General features: G+C 38.5%; 1 protein-coding gene across 2 annotated transcripts in view; it reads left to right on the top strand.

Annotated features, from left to right (window-relative positions):
- SESN1 (sestrin 1) overlaps positions 1-16444 on the top strand; it is a 109600-nt gene that overhangs the window by 81513 nt on the left and 11643 nt on the right. The window contains exons 1-5 of one of the 2 annotated variants that reach the window (XM_074187304.1): positions 2062-2169; positions 11583-11648; positions 12374-12574; positions 13409-13591; positions 14505-14747. In XM_074187304.1, coding sequence (XP_074043405.1) covers positions 2077-2169; positions 11583-11648; positions 12374-12574; positions 13409-13591; positions 14505-14747 — 786 coding nt within the window. In that variant the 5' untranslated portion in view covers positions 2062-2076. Of the gene's footprint in view, positions 1-2061; positions 2170-11582; positions 11649-12373; positions 12575-13408; positions 13592-14504; positions 14748-16444 lie in introns of those variants that run through there. The other variant, XM_074187303.1, reaches the window with a different exon arrangement.

Raw genomic sequence — 16444 nt, 5'->3', positions numbered from 1 at the left:
CCTGAGAGCATAATAGAGCTGGTTGGTGGCAAAGGCCTTTGAGCCAGATGTTTATCTATGGGAGTTATTTACTAAATAAATCTTTAATTCCTAGGTCTGGGGTCCAACGATTATAGGTCAAAATTATGTTTTCTACTTTTTCTTCAACCTCCCTTCAGAAGGTCTAGCATAGCACTAACAAATTATTGACAAAAGGTATTTGTTGACTTGGTGGTGGATATTAATAAGTTTGAGGGAAAATCTGGAAGAAAATCAAGCTCTTTATCTGATATTTTAACATAGATAACAATATGAAATACATTTATCTCTACCATATATATATTTATATGTGAACACTTTTTTGAACATGAAAATGTGGGTAAGGTCAAAGATATAACAGAGGAAAGGAAGATGGCAAAGAAAAAATCTCTTCTTTCCATTCCTGACATGTAATTGTTTTAAGAAAGTAAATAAATTTGCAGCACAAATTTCCTCTTTTGGCAGCTTAGGACCAAATAAAAGAAGATGAACAAAACATAAGAAGACCTGACACCACAACTTTTTTGAGGCTCCTTCCACTTTAATCAACATTCTTAGGATTAGATTGATGGATAAATGTTATAAGGCCCTAATCAGAGAGATTATGATTTGGAATTAGAAGCAGTTGTTTTATTCTACATCTTTTAGGGTTTTTTTCATGAGTAGCTATATTTTTAGTTCAGCTCTAAGAAATTGGTATTCATATGGTTTTGTTCCTCCGGAGAATGGGTATCGTTTGTATCTTCCCATCCATCTTTGGTGAGAATTTCTATCTTTTTTTTTTTCCAATCCCCTCCCACACACACACACAACCCCAATCTGCCAATTCTTCCATAGCTTATGTGTTCATTTGTGGTTGTTCATTGTCAACCTCAAAACAATTTAATAAACTGAACCTTTCCAGAAAAGAAACACATTATTGACAGTGTCATTCTCTTTTTATTCAATGAATATTTATTGCATGTGTTACATAATGTTTCAGTGCCCACAGCAGTATATGAGCACATAAATAACACAGAATTTCAAAGTAGAAACAATCGTTTTTTAACCATATGTGCATTCATTTAGAGAAAGAAATACGAACAAAATGAAATGCACTAGGAATTTGTACTTGAATTTGCCACTGACAAAGAAATAACCATTTTTTCACCTATTCTTTTAAAAAATAGACAGTTTACAAATTTCTTACTTACTCAACTTGTCTCTGGGTGATAGCAAGACTGCCATTCACTAGGCCTAAATCATATTCACATTTTGAGTCCTTACAATTTTAGTTCCTTACAGAGTGCACCCTTATATGCTACTTTTGTAAACTCTTGTTTGTTTCTCCACAACTGCACTACTTTACATCCACTTTTCATTGAAAACAGTGGCTTCAGACTCAACCAAGACGCCAAAAAATCCGCCTTAAAAGTTTATTCCCGTATTCATTCTCGTGCGTGCAGCCCTCGCGGCTTGGTAGCTGGCTAAAGTGACCGAGCTCAAGCAGTGCTGCTCCCGCCGCGGCTGGGCCCCGGCCCGGCCCGGCCCGGCCCCTCGCGGCAGCCGGGGAGGCCTGTGGAGGGGCGGCCTGGGGCATGTCGGGGCCTTCCAGCCCTTCCCAGAGGACAGTGACGGCCTCCGCGGCCCCGCCAAGAGCATTCACGGGCCCCGGGCCGGCTAAGCTGGTGGATGGGGGGGCAGTTTACAAGAAGAAATGGACAATGACGCGCAGTGGGCGAGGCCGCATGGGCCCCGGGCCGCGGGGTCGGCCCCGCTGGAGAAAGCGCGAGCCCGGGCCGGGACCCGGAGCCGGGGTTCGGGCCGCCCCGCCCCCCGGAGTTGTTTTTGCCCGGGCCGGCCGGAGCCGGGGGCGGGGCCGCTCGCCATGTGGCCCCGCCCCCACGCCCGGCGCCGGCCAATCCCCGGCGCGGGCTCGGGCGGCCGCTGCCCAGTGAGCTCCGTGCTCGGTGCGGTGCTCGGTGCGGCGCCCGGGCCGGGAGCAGCGGCGGCGGCGGCGGCGGCGGCGGCGGCGGCCCCGGAGCGGCCTCTCCTGCGCGCAGTCTCCCAGCCGCGAAGATGCGCCTGGCCGCGGCGGCGAACGTGGCGTACACGGCCACCCTGGCCGTCACCGAGCTGCTGGGCTGCCGGCGCTGCGGCGGGGCCGGAGAGGTAGCCGGCCGGGCCGGGGGCGGAGCGGGCGGGCGGGCGCGCGGGCAGGGGGGAGCCCCGTCTGGCCCCTCGGCCCTGGGGCAGAGCCCCGACCCGGCCCGCGGCCTCAGCGCCGGGCTGGCCGCTCCCGCTGCTGGGGGGGGGGGGCTCGGAGCCGGCCTCCCTCGGGAGCCCCCGAGCCCTGTGGGTAAAGCGCCGCTGCCCGGCCCAGCCGAGGGCCCCGGCCAGCCCAGAGCTGGTGCTGGGGGCGGCGGCCCGGGCCGTGCCTTGTTGCTGTCCCCTGCCCGCGCGGCGCCCCGGGATTGGGGGCCGCTCAAGTCTTTGCTAAAGCGGAGACTGAAACACTTGGGTGTAGTTGTCTTCTGGAGGGTTGGAGCTTCACAGGGAGGCGCACGACCAGACGTGCCTTTTGATGGATAGTAGAACAACTTTAAAACATTTTTTCGAATTCTCAAGTTTTAGAAGATTTCCCCCAAAGCAGAAACTGTTGGAAAACTATGCATTGATTTTTATAACTCCTGGTTAAGCTTGTCATAATAGTGCATCATTTGAGTAGAAATAAGTAAGCCCTCATAGTGCTCAGTTAGACCTTAGTTTTCATTTTAGTGGGTGTTTATGAATAGAAAACTGAATTATCTGCCTAATTAATTTCTTTAAATTTAGCCTTAAAAAGTAGAAGCCAAAAGAACAAATTTTAGATTCTAAGTTGATTAGGATACCCAGAGAATTTATTTCTTTTAAGGTTTGTTTTTTGCAAGGCAATGGGGTTAAGTGGCTTGCCCAAGGCCACGCAGCTAGGTAATTATTAAACTGTCTGAGGTCGGATTTGAACTTGGAGACCTCTTGACTCCAAGACCAGCACTTTATGCACTGCACCACCTAGCCACCCCCAGGGAATTGTATTTTAAGGAAACAATTTTCCAGTGTACTTCATCGTTAAATAGAGCGCAATGTAATGAAAACCTAGCTTTATATAAAAAAGTGTATAGGTTCATAGCTTTAAAATTGGAGACAGCTGGTGCAACTCCCTCATTTTAAAGCTAAGGAACCAAGTTGGGATAAAGTGTGATGAGTCCATTCCAATTTAAACCCAGGTCCTCTGACAAACTGGGAAGTAGTGATTTGGGGTTTAAATAAAACTTTCCTGATATATGAAAGATTTACAGTTAAATTCTTTTTAAACTTCGTTTAATGTATTTCAAACATGAATTGATTTTGACAGAACATTTATTAGGATCTTAACTATGTGCCAGGTCCAATGCTGAGCATCTGCACCATCTTTCAAGAACATATTTTTTTTTTTTACAAAATGACACACATAGTGATTCCTTTTCATGAATTTTTCCTGCCTTCATGGTTGTCAGTGAAAACTAATTTGTATATGATCCATATGTGATCTTAGATTCGGAAAGTCCTGGTGAAACAACTTGTCCAGGGTCACATAAGCTCATTTCTGTCAGAGTCTGTTCTAGGGTCCAAATCCCTAGATCTCCTAATCCAAATTCTTTTTGTTTTACCAATCTACAATATTTTGAAATCAGTGAAGTTTTCCTAAATGAGTATTTTGATACTTTCTAGCTGCGTGACCTTGGGCAAGTCACTTAAGCCTGATTGCTTCACATCCAGTTGTCCTGATTCTTATCTGGCTCCTGAGCCCAGATGTCTCTGAAGGAGAAAGCCGGACTGGTGACTTAGCGCGCAGCATTCCCTCAAATCCACTTCATAGACATTTCATGGCATGGCCTTCTTCAAGACTAAAGGACAAACTAGTATGAATGAATCAACTCTAAAGGGAATATTAACACATTATAGAAGAAACTTTTCTTTTAAGTCAGTTCTAATTCTATTGATTATATTTTAAATCCTTTTCAAAAGGTCATGATAAAGGAATTTGAATGAATTGTTATGACTTCACTGGGGTCAAAACATTTTGGCAAGCCATTGGTAAAAAATCAAAATTGTTAATTTTGTTGAACTTTAAAAAAACAAACTTTAACCTACTTCTGGCATGTTGTAAATGGTCTTAGTAATTAGGGTGAGTTTTGAAATTAAAATGATCTATGCAACTTCACAAATAAATCTTTAACAAACTCAAAAACATCTGATTAGAACAGAACTTTGAGTAATCAGTGATTTATAGCATGACAAAGCTGTTTATTTTTACTAGTATTGTCATCATTTATAAAGAATTTACATTCTTGATTCTGAAAGTCTGGTCCTCCACCAGGTTGTGAAGGGGGCTGCCTTTGTGTAGGCAGAGGGAATATACATAGTTCCTCAAAAACCTGATGAATCTCAGTGTTTATGTTGTATTTGGCAATGTTGTTGCTTTCTTCCAAGATGAAGCTATGTGCAGTTATTATCAGTCCAGTATAGAAAGTACTTTTGAGCCTCCTTACCTCTTTTTGTGCCCACTTGCACATCAAGAACATGTATAATTTTATTCCCATTACCAGCTATTGCTCTTTAAAGTCCTGTCCCTTTGCGCAGATAATACATTTTAGCATCATTCATTTAACAGTTAAAAGATCCAAGACTTCATCCATACCTTGTCTACCCATGGCTGCTCATCCTTTTCTGAGTCTCGATATTTGGTCTTCACGAGTTCCTGTGACCACAATAACTTATCATTTGTAGAGCCAGCCCTCTAGTAGTAATGGGGATATCTTTGTGAACTTAGCCAAGGGAAGCTTGCACTAAGCAAGAAGAATCTGATGGTACAGGCCTGATACCAGGCTGCAGGTTAGGAGACTACAGGCTTTCCTAGGTTGAGTTCACAAAAATGTCCCAAACTATCCTATCCAGGTAACTAGGGTGCAAAGTGGATGGAACACTGGCCTTGGAGTCAGGAGGACAGGAGTTCGAATGTAGCCTCAAACTCTTGGTACTTGCTATGTGACTTTGGGCATGTCACTTAATCCTGATTGCCTCACATTCTCCAGTTGTCCTGTTTCATATCTGGTTCTGGAAGAGAAAGTGAGACTGGTTTCTTGGCACAGAATCCCCTCACTCAAATCCAATTCATGGCATGGTCTTCTTTGAGAACAAAGGACCAACATTTCATCACAGGACCAGCCACAGAGCCTTTGAGGATTTCCTGCACACAGCTTTGGGCATTGTAAGGATCTTAGTGGCGGTTTGTGATTGATTCTTGATAGAAACCACCTTTATCAGATGTTAAAGGGGTAAAGTATTCAGTGTGAGTGAATAAATAGTTAAAGCTCACCTTTGGTATTCTCTTGTAATTGGTTTTTATGGAAATCTATTTTTCCTTGCCTTTTTAAATGTATGATGAACATAATTTAACCTTTTTATGATTCCTGGTTATGTTACTATTGTAAAGAAATTGCTGATAATACTGAAACCATTGTGGTATTTAGAATCTCTGTCATATTAACTGATCTTAGACTAATGATTGGTTTTAGTTATTTTGTTTGCTTTTTAGGGTTTTTCTATCTCTTTACTTCCTTTCAGACCCACTATCCCTGCTCTTTATGGACCTGTCTCTAGTAGCACCTTCCCTTTGCTTTGCTTTAGTTTCCTCAGTGATTAAAACGGGATTAGGGGGAAGGGAGAAATCATCATCATCATCATCATCATCATCATCAGACTGCTTCTCAGGTTGTGGGGAAAGTGCTTTTACAAAGTTTGAAATGCTATCTGTGGAGACCAGGTGGTAATCTAATTGTTAGAATTGTGTTAGGACCTTGTGATATCTAATGTCATTCAAAACTTTTTCTTTCTCCCTTCTTGCTGATTTTGAACTGGACGATAAGAAATGAAATTGTGGGCCAAATGACATTTTTCTGTAATTCTGCTTAGTATATGCTCAGGGTCTTTGTCAGTAGTGCGGTTTTTTTGGCTGTGGTTCATTTCCCAAATATTATTACTTATCCAACTCCTGTTGGACTGTTGCCAACCTAAGTAAGAAAATATACCATACTACTGTCTTTTCTTTAGGCTGCACGTGAAATTCTCAGAAGTCTCCCTTAATGTAAAAATGACTTGATCCTTAATTTAGGGTAGTTGCTTTGACCATCACTTTTCTAATCTTATCTCACACTAAATAGTTTATTTGAAGAGTTTTTTCCCCCCTGACCTTTGAACACTGGTTCTCTATACCATCAAAAATTCAAAATCTCTTGGTATTCTTGCAGGCTCAGATAAACACCATTTTTGTCTATTATGGGATGAGTACAACCAGTGTTTCCCATTTAGCTAGTATTAAGGCTAAGTATATTAATGAGAAAAGCATTCAATAGGAAGTCAGGAGAAAAGGATTTTGGATCAGGTATGCTAATAACTAGCTCTATTAACCTTCTTTTGGGTCCCAGATTCCCAATTGTGGAATTAGTGGTCAGGCTAATAATGCCATTTTTTTCAATAAAGTAGAAACATCAGGCAAATTTTTTATTGATCTATAAAAATCTTCACTACCAAATACCCTTACTTAAAACTTGTAATTTTCAGCATCTAGATGGTGATTTTAAGGTTTTACAAAGCACTTTTATTATCTCAATTAAACTTCACAACACTCTGAGAAGGTACTAGATGCTGTAAATTTTTGACTGTTTACACAGAACAACTTTAAAAATTACACATTAAATTTATTATTTGTTTAATTTTTTTTTTTGTCATGTTCCTTTCGGGATTTTCTTAGCAAAGATATTGAATTGGTTTACCATTTCCTTCTCCAGCTTGTTAGATAAGGAAACTGAGGCAAACAGTTAAATGAGTTGCCCAAGGTCTACAGCTAGAGTAAACTCAGGAAGATGAGTCTTCCAGATTCTAGAACTATCACTCTATCTACTGTGCCAACCTAGCTGTCCTTGAATTTATTATGTGCTTTTAAAAAAAACCCCAAAACTATGTAATAGAAATCTGTGGTTTCATACATAATTATTTTTATGTTCTTTGCATATAGAAATGTTCATGTTGGATGCTAAGAAAATTTGTGCCTGTATGTATATATTTTGCTTTTTGTTTGGTAATGGAGTTAAGTGACTTGCCCAAGGTCACACAGCTAGGTTATTAAGTGTCCAAGGCTGAATATGAACTCAGGCCCTCCTGATTCCAGGGCCTGTGCTCTGTAACTGCACTATCTAGCTGCCCTGTATTTATATACATAAGTAGATACATAAACACATATACTGATTAGATAGAGAAAGAATGAATCATAGTCTAACTTAGGGCAGTTTGAAAGGATTTTAAACTCAGGTTCTTTGATGGAAAGTCAGGAAGGAGGGGGGGTACATGTATCTATTGACTAGCAGCAAGTGATAGAAATTTAATTTTCAGGGCCTAATTCAGTTGTAATCAAATTTTTTTTTTTTTTAGGTTTTTTTGGCAAGGCAAATGGAGTTAAGTGGCTTGCCCAAGGCCACACAGCTAGGTAATTATTAAGTGTCTGAGACTGGATTTGAACCCAGGTACTCCTGACTCCAGGGCCGGTCCTTTATCCATTGCGCCACCTAGCCGCCCCTGTAATCAGATTTTGTTTTTAAATCTTGTTGATCAACATTTCCTTTGGTGACAAACCTGTTATTTTATTATGTTAAATGGAATTGAAGGTTAATTTTAAAATTGGGAAGATAATATAGTGGTTATGACTTGGTTTTTCTTCTCACAAATTGAATCAAATAGTACCTACAGAGAAGATTTAAAAAGGAAGCAGAAATTGGTATTGTACTGGAAAAGATTGCTAGATTGCCTAGAAATACAATGTCATTTATTTTAAAATTAGGTTTCTTGTTTGTTATTTATCCTAAAAGAGTTCACCAAGAATGCAATGTGTCATTTGTGGAATATCTGAAACTATTTCTTTAGTTTTTAGTTAGTAACAAGGAAAAATACACTTTTTTTTTCTTATCTCACATATCTGTTGTTTTGGGATAATTCAGTACCTGAGTTTGCTTTAACTTTTAAGGTCTGTAACAAGACATGTTATGTAGCTTGCCCAAGGTTTAGGAAACCCTAACAAGTGCGATTCTAGATAAACATTTGTCATACTCCCATTGCTCCTGCAAAGGACAGAGTATTGAGAAGATGGAAATATCCCTTCCCTTTCCCCCTTTTTTCTTCTTGGCCTGTCTTTTCCTCTTGGTTTTGTACTGCTAAACAAATAGCTCACGTGCTTTAGGGTCAGTAGGAAGCTAACTTTGATCTGGTTAGATATTGAGGGAGGGAAGTGAAACCAGGAAGCCCAAAAAGCTGAAAGACCTTGGGAGGCCTTACCCTGAGCAGAATTGTGAAGTAGGCGGAACTGATCTTAATTCATCTCTATTTTTCCTAGCATTTCTCAGATTTCCCTTCTGACTTCATTGTTCCCTGCTTTCTAGGGGGAAAATGGCAGCTAGGTCGAGTAGTAGATGACTGTAGGTCCCAGTCCAGAAGATCTGAGTTTGAATGATGCCTCAGATCCTCATCTAGGCAAGACACTTTTGTGCCTTGTTTCTTCATCCTTAAAATGGAGGATCAAGTGAGTTAACATATATAAAGTACTTTTCCAACCTTAAAGAGCTACATTTAAATATGAGTTATGGTTAGTATTAAATTAGCATTACAGGAAAGTAATATGTTACTACCCAATCATCTCCTGGCAGGATCTGAATTTAACTCAAAGGAATAAAGGCCAAATGGTGAAATTCTAGGTGGTGTAAAACCAAGTCATGAGGAGTTGTTGGTACAGCCTCTGAAAATAGGATTTGTGACTGGATAACTAATTAATTGGCTTGATAACAGTTGGCTACCAACATTTAACAGGAATAGAGCACTTGAGAATCAAATGGAATCCTTGGTGGAGATATCCATGGAATAAGCTAAATTACTAATTCTCATCCTTTTTAACATGGCAAATCTCTATTGTTATTTCTGTGACATCCCCTGATCTTGCCTTTTTCTAAGAGTGATCTCTGACATATGTTTCCTTTAACATTATGATGAGTTAATTCTAACTTCTCAAGTGGAGGAGATGAGTAAATTTCAGAACCACATTTGAAATAATGTGATACAGTGGCTGGGGCATAGAAAAAAAGAGAATGGGGAATTATTCCTTGTTAAATATTAGTTAATTTTTGATCTATGAACTGTAATATGTACATTTTAAAAATCAGAGTTAAAAAGAAAAGAAAGAAGCTCATGGTGTAGGGGGGGGGCATGGCCTAGGCTTAAGCGAATAACCAAGATAGTTGTGAAAGATTGAAGACATTGTGTAGTCTGATGCTTTCATTTTACCAGAAGAGAAACTGAGGCAAGGGAAGTTAAATGTGCCCAAGGGAATTCTAAACTGAATCCATATTAGCATGTTGTCTGTTGCATCAAGATTACTACTCTAGGTGCTGCTAGGAGGCACAGTGGATAAAGCACCAGCCCTGGAGTCAGGAGTACCTGGGTTCGAATCCGGTCTCAGACACTTAATAGTTACCTAGCTGTGTGGCCTTGGGCAAGCCACTTAGCTCCATTGCCTAGCAAAAACCTTAAAAAAAAAGATTACTACTCTAGATCCTTAACATAGGGAACCAGAGGAAGAAATTTACTCTTAGATATAACACTTTGCCTGGGAAAAAATGGTCTCAGTAGTTTCTGAGCTCCTTTTGGGTTGGAGCAAAGAGACAGGGCATATATGGATAAACTTCGAAGACAAAAATTAATAAAAGAAAATTTAAAAGAAATTACATAGTCCTTGACTTCAAAAGAGTTCTAAATTTTATGAGGTAAAGTTCACATACATACAGACAGCAGGATTAAAGGATAGTTTGAGAGCCAGAAGTTACTTCAGAGATTATCAAGCCTAATCCTCTCATTGTAGAGATAAAGAAACTGTGTCCCAAGAAGCTTGCCTGCCAAGTGAAATGGATAGGAAGGGGCCGAACTTGGATTTGAACACAAGTCCTTTGACAGACATTTTTTCAGTAGCAAACATGCTGCTTCCCTACTAATACAGGGCTGCTGTGAAGGTTGAATGAAAAAAGTGGAGCTGAAACTGCTATCCTTCATTCTGTTTTTTTCCAAAGGTTTCGTTATTTGTGAAAATCACTACATTCTTGTTAGAATATTTTGAGTTTGAGGAATGTGTTTTCTTCTGAGAGCTTTTTGTGGGAAACGATAAAATTGAGGTTCAGAATTGACTAGGATTGACCAGCAAATGATACTCTAGGGCATCTACCACTTAAATTGACATCAGAACATACTAGTTTCTGTATACTCTCCCTAGCAAGTTCTCCCATTCTTAATTTAGAAATTTTCTTTTATTTTATACTCATTTGTCATATATGAACATGTATGAACACACTGCTCTGCCCTAAAAAAGATGCCTCTTAATTTTTTCCTGTGTGCCCTATTTTAAAGATCTTTACTAGTAAAAGCTTTCACTTAGACCAAATTTTTTGGATTGTAGCCAAATTTTTCTTTTTTAAAAGGAAAACATCTGGTTTGAATCACAAAGAACATTTGAAAGCACAGGGGAGAGGGTGGAGATTATATTTTTATGTAATTATGTAAGCAAGGGTTAATGGTTAGCCATGTAGTCTCTAAAATTTTTAATTTTGTCTTAAAAGAAATGAGACAGGGTTAGTTGGATGGAGACCTTAAAAATGCAGTACTGGGCTTGGTCTTAACATATTAAATGGAAAAGGGGGTTCCTATTCATGTCTTGGCAGCTTTTGTCATCTTCTTAAATGAAGTTATTTAGGATACAGGCTGGTAAATGGATTTTTGATCTTCTTAGATGTTAAAAAACAAACATTAATTTTTCAGCCATTAATTTGTAATGGAAACATTACCTCCTGACGTAGAATGAGAATTAATATAAAATGAGAAACTCTGCAAGTGAAAGTTTTTCTAAATTTGTTTTCTTGGATCCTGTAGAAAACATCTGTTGCTCTTTTTTTCTTATTAAATAATCAGGTTCCCCTCCCCTTAAGATTTCCTCTTTAGTTATAAAATATTGTTTCATGTGTCATTTGTCAGAATTCCCTTAAAAATCTTACAGTTTTTAATGGATCTAAGTTAAGGTCACAGCATTTTTATTTTCAGAAAAGATGTCTAAGGATTCACATGTTGGTTTTGATTGTGCAAACACATGGGTCTTATTTTGTATCACTGATGATCCACACGGTTGACTGCTGTGTGCTGAACGTTTTGTTCTGGACTCTCTGCCAACTAAGTACCTTATGCAAAACTATGGTTTTAGTAAAACAGGTTTTCTTGTTTTTAGTCAGAATGGCACTGTGATCTGTGGTTAGCTTTGAGATGCAAACAGAAAAATGAAGAGTGTGAATCTAGGCATGAATACCAGCTCACTGCCCAAACAAGTCTGTCTCTGTCTGACTGGGTAGCTGTTTTTTCCATTCCCAGAGCTCCAGTTCATGTTGTTTACTGCTCAAGATTTGAGATGGTGTAATTTTCTTTTCTAGGAACTTGGAATTAGAATTCCTCGACCACTAGGACACGGACCAAGCAGATTCATCCCAGAGAAGGAGGTATGTTATTTGTAAGGGTACATAGTGAACTGTATGCTTTTAAGGAAATATTTTCAGCACCTACTTTTGGACATCAGAGCAAGTGTTGGTCAACAAAATGCTTTATGCAGAGCTCACCACAGTTCTTCATATTTTGGCAGTAAATCTATAGAACTATAAGACTGTGATTTATACTTTTTGACATTTTTTTTTAGCATTCATATAGAGGAAAGCCAAGACTTGTTTTTCAGTAATGATACTCCACCCTTCTTATTCAGACAATGGCCACCTTTTCCCATTTTTTACTTGTTTAAAAGTGGCAGGTAACAGTGATAACCTGTGCTGTCCCTATGTATTAAATCATCAGTACCCAAAAGCACTGTGTGCCCTTGGGCAAGTCATTTTAACCACCCTGGGCCTCAGTTTTCTCACATGTAAAGCAATCATTAATCTTGCCTTCATTGGACAACAAGAGAAACTATTTCTGAGGTCTTGTATCCAACATGTTTCTTAGATTTAATTCTCTCTACAGATTACTACCAAATTTGTAAACCAACTATCTAGATGTCTTTTTTCCTTTTAGTATTAGATAAGTTTATGGTGAGAGTGAGTTTAGACAGTTTCTGGAGTTACAGTGTTATACTTGTTTCTTAGTAACTGGAGTTAAGATAAAAAAGTATAGCTTTTTTTAATATATGTTAACAGTTTGCAAAACTGATTTTTTTCCCCCTCTCTAATTTATCCAGATTCTTCAAGTGGGTAATGAAGATGCCCAGATGCACACTTTGTTCGCAGATTCTTTTGCTGCTTTGGGTCGTTTGGATAACATTACCTTAGTAATGGTTTTTCATCCACAATATCTAGAAAGTTTCTTAAAAACCCAACACTATCTACTACAGATGGATGGGCCACTCCCTCTTCATTACCGACACTACATTGGAATAATGGTGTGTGAAAGTTCAGTGAAAATTAATTTATGCCTTCTCCTTTATAGGGAATATTAATGCTTTTAAAAGTGACATATACTTTTATATTCAGCCTTTTAACTGGATTTGTTAGGGATAATATCTATTTTATCTCTTATAACCCCTGAATAAAAGGGATTGGTGTATAAAGTAGTCCTTTCTTTCACTGAAAAACAGAAGTTTTTCTGTGAAGAGAATAAAATGTAATAAAACATTTCTCATTTCTTAAAATTTCAAAATTCCTTTGTAGCCTCATAAATTCTTGCATTGAAATTGTCAGTGTAAATACCCTGGTGGTATGCATATGTGTCCTTTTCATATGTGTATATCAGGGCTGTCCAAAATGTGGAGCTACCTGCAGCCTGCAGGCCTGTGAGTTTATGAAATGCTTTAGTAAAGGGAGCCGAGCTACCACAAAGCTCCCACTAAAATGACAAATCAAAATCTAGTCTGTTGTTTCAATAAAAACTTTTGAAAGTAAAGTTAGACATAAATATTTTTTAACTTAGTGAAGTCATTTGAAATCCCTTTTTGATTCTAAGAAGGAAAAATTACTTTCAGACAGACTCATTATAGGTAGCTTTCCCAAGATTCAGATGTTGTTACCGCTAAGTCGTTTTTGTTGTGTTTTTTTTCCATAAAATGTTTGAGTTATTTCTACCACTTATGTTATACAGAAAATTGTTTCTTAAAATCTTAATCATAAGAGTAACTGTTCGCAGTTTTAATATGAGAGTATATTTTTACAGTGTATTACATGATTCTAATTATTTTGATAATTCTGAAAAGTGGACTTTTTTCCCTTTCTCTCTTAAGGCTGCAGCAAGACACCAGTGCTCTTACCTAGTGAACCTCCATGTAAATGATTTTCTTCATGTTGGAGGAGATCCAAAATGGCTCAATGGTCTAGAGAATGCACCTCAAAAACTACAAAATTTGGGAGAACTAAATAAAGTTTTAGCCCATAGACCTTGGCTTATTACTAAAGAACATATTGAGGTAACATTGAACATATACCATCTCAATTTTAGCATAAGCATTAATTCCCTTCTATTATTAATAAGTATCAAGTGATAGTGAATTGTGATAGTCTCTATAAAGTAAGAATGTGTAGAGAACTACTGTAAAGAATAGATTACAATGTGGTTTTTTTCTGTCTTGCAAAATGTTTTAATGTATGTGACTTCCGAATTGAAAGAAAGCAACAAAAAATATAAGACTGGAATCTATTCTGCAATATATTTTATATATTTTCAATATATTTTGAATTAAATAGGAATATGAGAATAGGTAAAGGAGGCCAATATATCACACACACACACACACACACAATTATCTTCATGTCCACTTGCCACTACCATTTTTGAAATGCCTCAAAAGAAATAACTGATTTGCTATTACTGACGTGACAACATAGAAGCACATTTCATTTTATCATTTTAAGAGGTCTTGAGTATGTAATATGGGCAAATCACTCATAATTTAGCATTCTGAAGTATTGTAATCTTTAAAGACATTTTGACATGCTGATGGCTTAAGTTGCAATCTTCTCTAGTATCCAGCAGCATTCTTTTCAATTCAGAATAGCCCACCAAGTTACATTAGATTTCTTTTTTGGGGGGGGGGGTATTTTTATTTTGTTTTTGCAAGAAAATCGAGTTAAGTGACTTGCCCAGAGTCACACAGCTAGGTAATTAAGTGACTGAGGCCGGATTTGAACTCAGGTACTCCTGACTCCAGGGCTGGTGCTCTATCCACTGTGCCACTTAGCTGCCCCATGTCCCTCATATTTCTAAAGATAATACCAGCAAAATCTGAAATCTTTACTTTTAACTACTTTTGATGTGTTGGGTATTACTGTGAACAAATTATTTTCATCAGTGTAACAAACTGTTTCATTCTCATTCTTTAGCAACTTTTGAAGGCTGAAGAGCATAGCTGGTCCCTTGCTGAATTGGTACATGCAGTAGTTCTACTCACACACTATCATTCTCTTGCCTCTTTCACATTTGGCTGTGGAATCAGTCCGGAAATTCATTGTGATGGTGGCCACACCTTTCGACCTCCTTCTGTTAGTAACTACTGCATCTGTGATATTACAAATGGCAATCATAGTATGGAGGAGATACATGTTAACCCCACAGGAAGTGTTGCAGTAAGTATCAGTGATGTGTTATGGGGTCACAGTAGAAAATAATTCTCATGGTCATAGCCATTGTTTCTTTAATTAGTCCTTTTTGCTATTTTAAATTTATTTTTTTTAATTTAAGGCAGTGGGGTTAAGTGACTTGCCTAAGGTCACACGGCTAGGCAGTCAAGTGTTTGAGGTCATATTTGAACTCAGGTCTGACTCTAGGGCTGGTCTTCTATCCACTGCGCCATCTGTCTGCCCCCAGTTTATCCCTTTTGTTCATAGTATTTTCATTTTGGACTATAGGAAATTTTAGAAATTTGATTTGGCATCTCAGGCATAAGAAATCTTAAGAATTATAACAAAAAAAGAAAAACCTATTTCCAGTTTTTAAAACAGTACTAGTCTGTCTAGGAGCTGATACTCTAGAAACACAGGAATCAGCTACTTTGTATGATAGATATCAAAGGACATAACTTCAAATTCTTACTCTGCTGCTTAGTACCTTTGTGACCTTGACTATGTCCCCTTTAGCCTGGTTTTTAGTTTTGCTTATCTGTAAAATGGGAGGGTTATATGATGCTTCCAGTCCTAAATCAGTGCTCATGAGTGAAAGTCTTCTACATTAAAAAAAAAATCACCCAAGTATTGCCATTGCCATTGCCTAAAGAATTTCATATACAGTTTTGAGTTATTGCATTTATTATTCTCCTGAAATAAATAGGGGCATCTCTTGAGTAAAATAGGGAAATATCACCAATACTATTAAAGGTAGCATGGGCTATTTTAGCTCCAGCAAACAATACTATTTATGACCCTGACCCTATATGAACTATTGACATCCTAATCTTTCACACCTCATGAAGTTAGAAATGTTCAGCTATAGTGGTGTGAGCAGTAACAGTTCTTTGAACTTGGTCAGTGAGTTGCTTTACTTGATATTATTACAGTAAATATTTAACATTATTTTGGCACCAAATATTAGTGTCATATTAAAGTGTGATCCAAAAAACATTTTTGCCAACTACAGATATCCTATAATATATTGATACATGGTAAGTGGCTCTTGAGTCTTTAAGGAGCTGCTGAAAGCAGATTATCAATTGGGTATGACTAATCTTGATTTACAGTTAATTTAAGATTTCCTAATTCATTTGTTTTATAAGGAAGAAATTCTAAATATTTGACCCAGATGGCTACTTTGGGGGGGGGGGGCAAGCAGGTGGAGAATGTGAGATACCTCCTCCAGTGCTCAGTTTGCACAGATCTGCTTGCCCAAGCCTCACATGTCCCCATTCTTGCCCCTGCAGGAGAGTTGACAGGATTGGTTCAGTGCTGTGGCAAGGCATGGCTGACTGCCACTACATAGTTCTTCTTGTCAGACTAAACTATGGAAAATGGACAGCAGGCACCATTCTTTCCAGAACACATCTCTGAAACAGCAACATGAAGTGTGATGTACAGAATTTTACATGATAGTCAGATTTCATTGAAATACATGTTTCCTAAGAGTTTTTAATAGTTTATTCATAGGATGATAAGGACCTCATCTTAGGTGGTTAAAGGGGACACTTATGAGAGATATTGTGGAGATAAAAGCAGTGGTCTTGGCATGGATTTGGATGTGGAAGGTAAGAGAAAGGGAAGAGTTAAAGAAAACTCCTAAGTTTCAGGTTTGGAAATTGATGTGTAGTCATCAGTAGAAGGAATTTTATGGGAAA

The sequence above is a fragment of the Macrotis lagotis genome, chromosome 5 (genome assembly GCF_037893015.1).
Source record: "Macrotis lagotis isolate mMagLag1 chromosome 5, bilby.v1.9.chrom.fasta, whole genome shotgun sequence".
Taxonomy (NCBI): Eukaryota; Metazoa; Chordata; class Mammalia; order Peramelemorphia; family Peramelidae; genus Macrotis; species Macrotis lagotis.
This window is presented reverse-complemented; position numbering and strand designations above follow the sequence as displayed.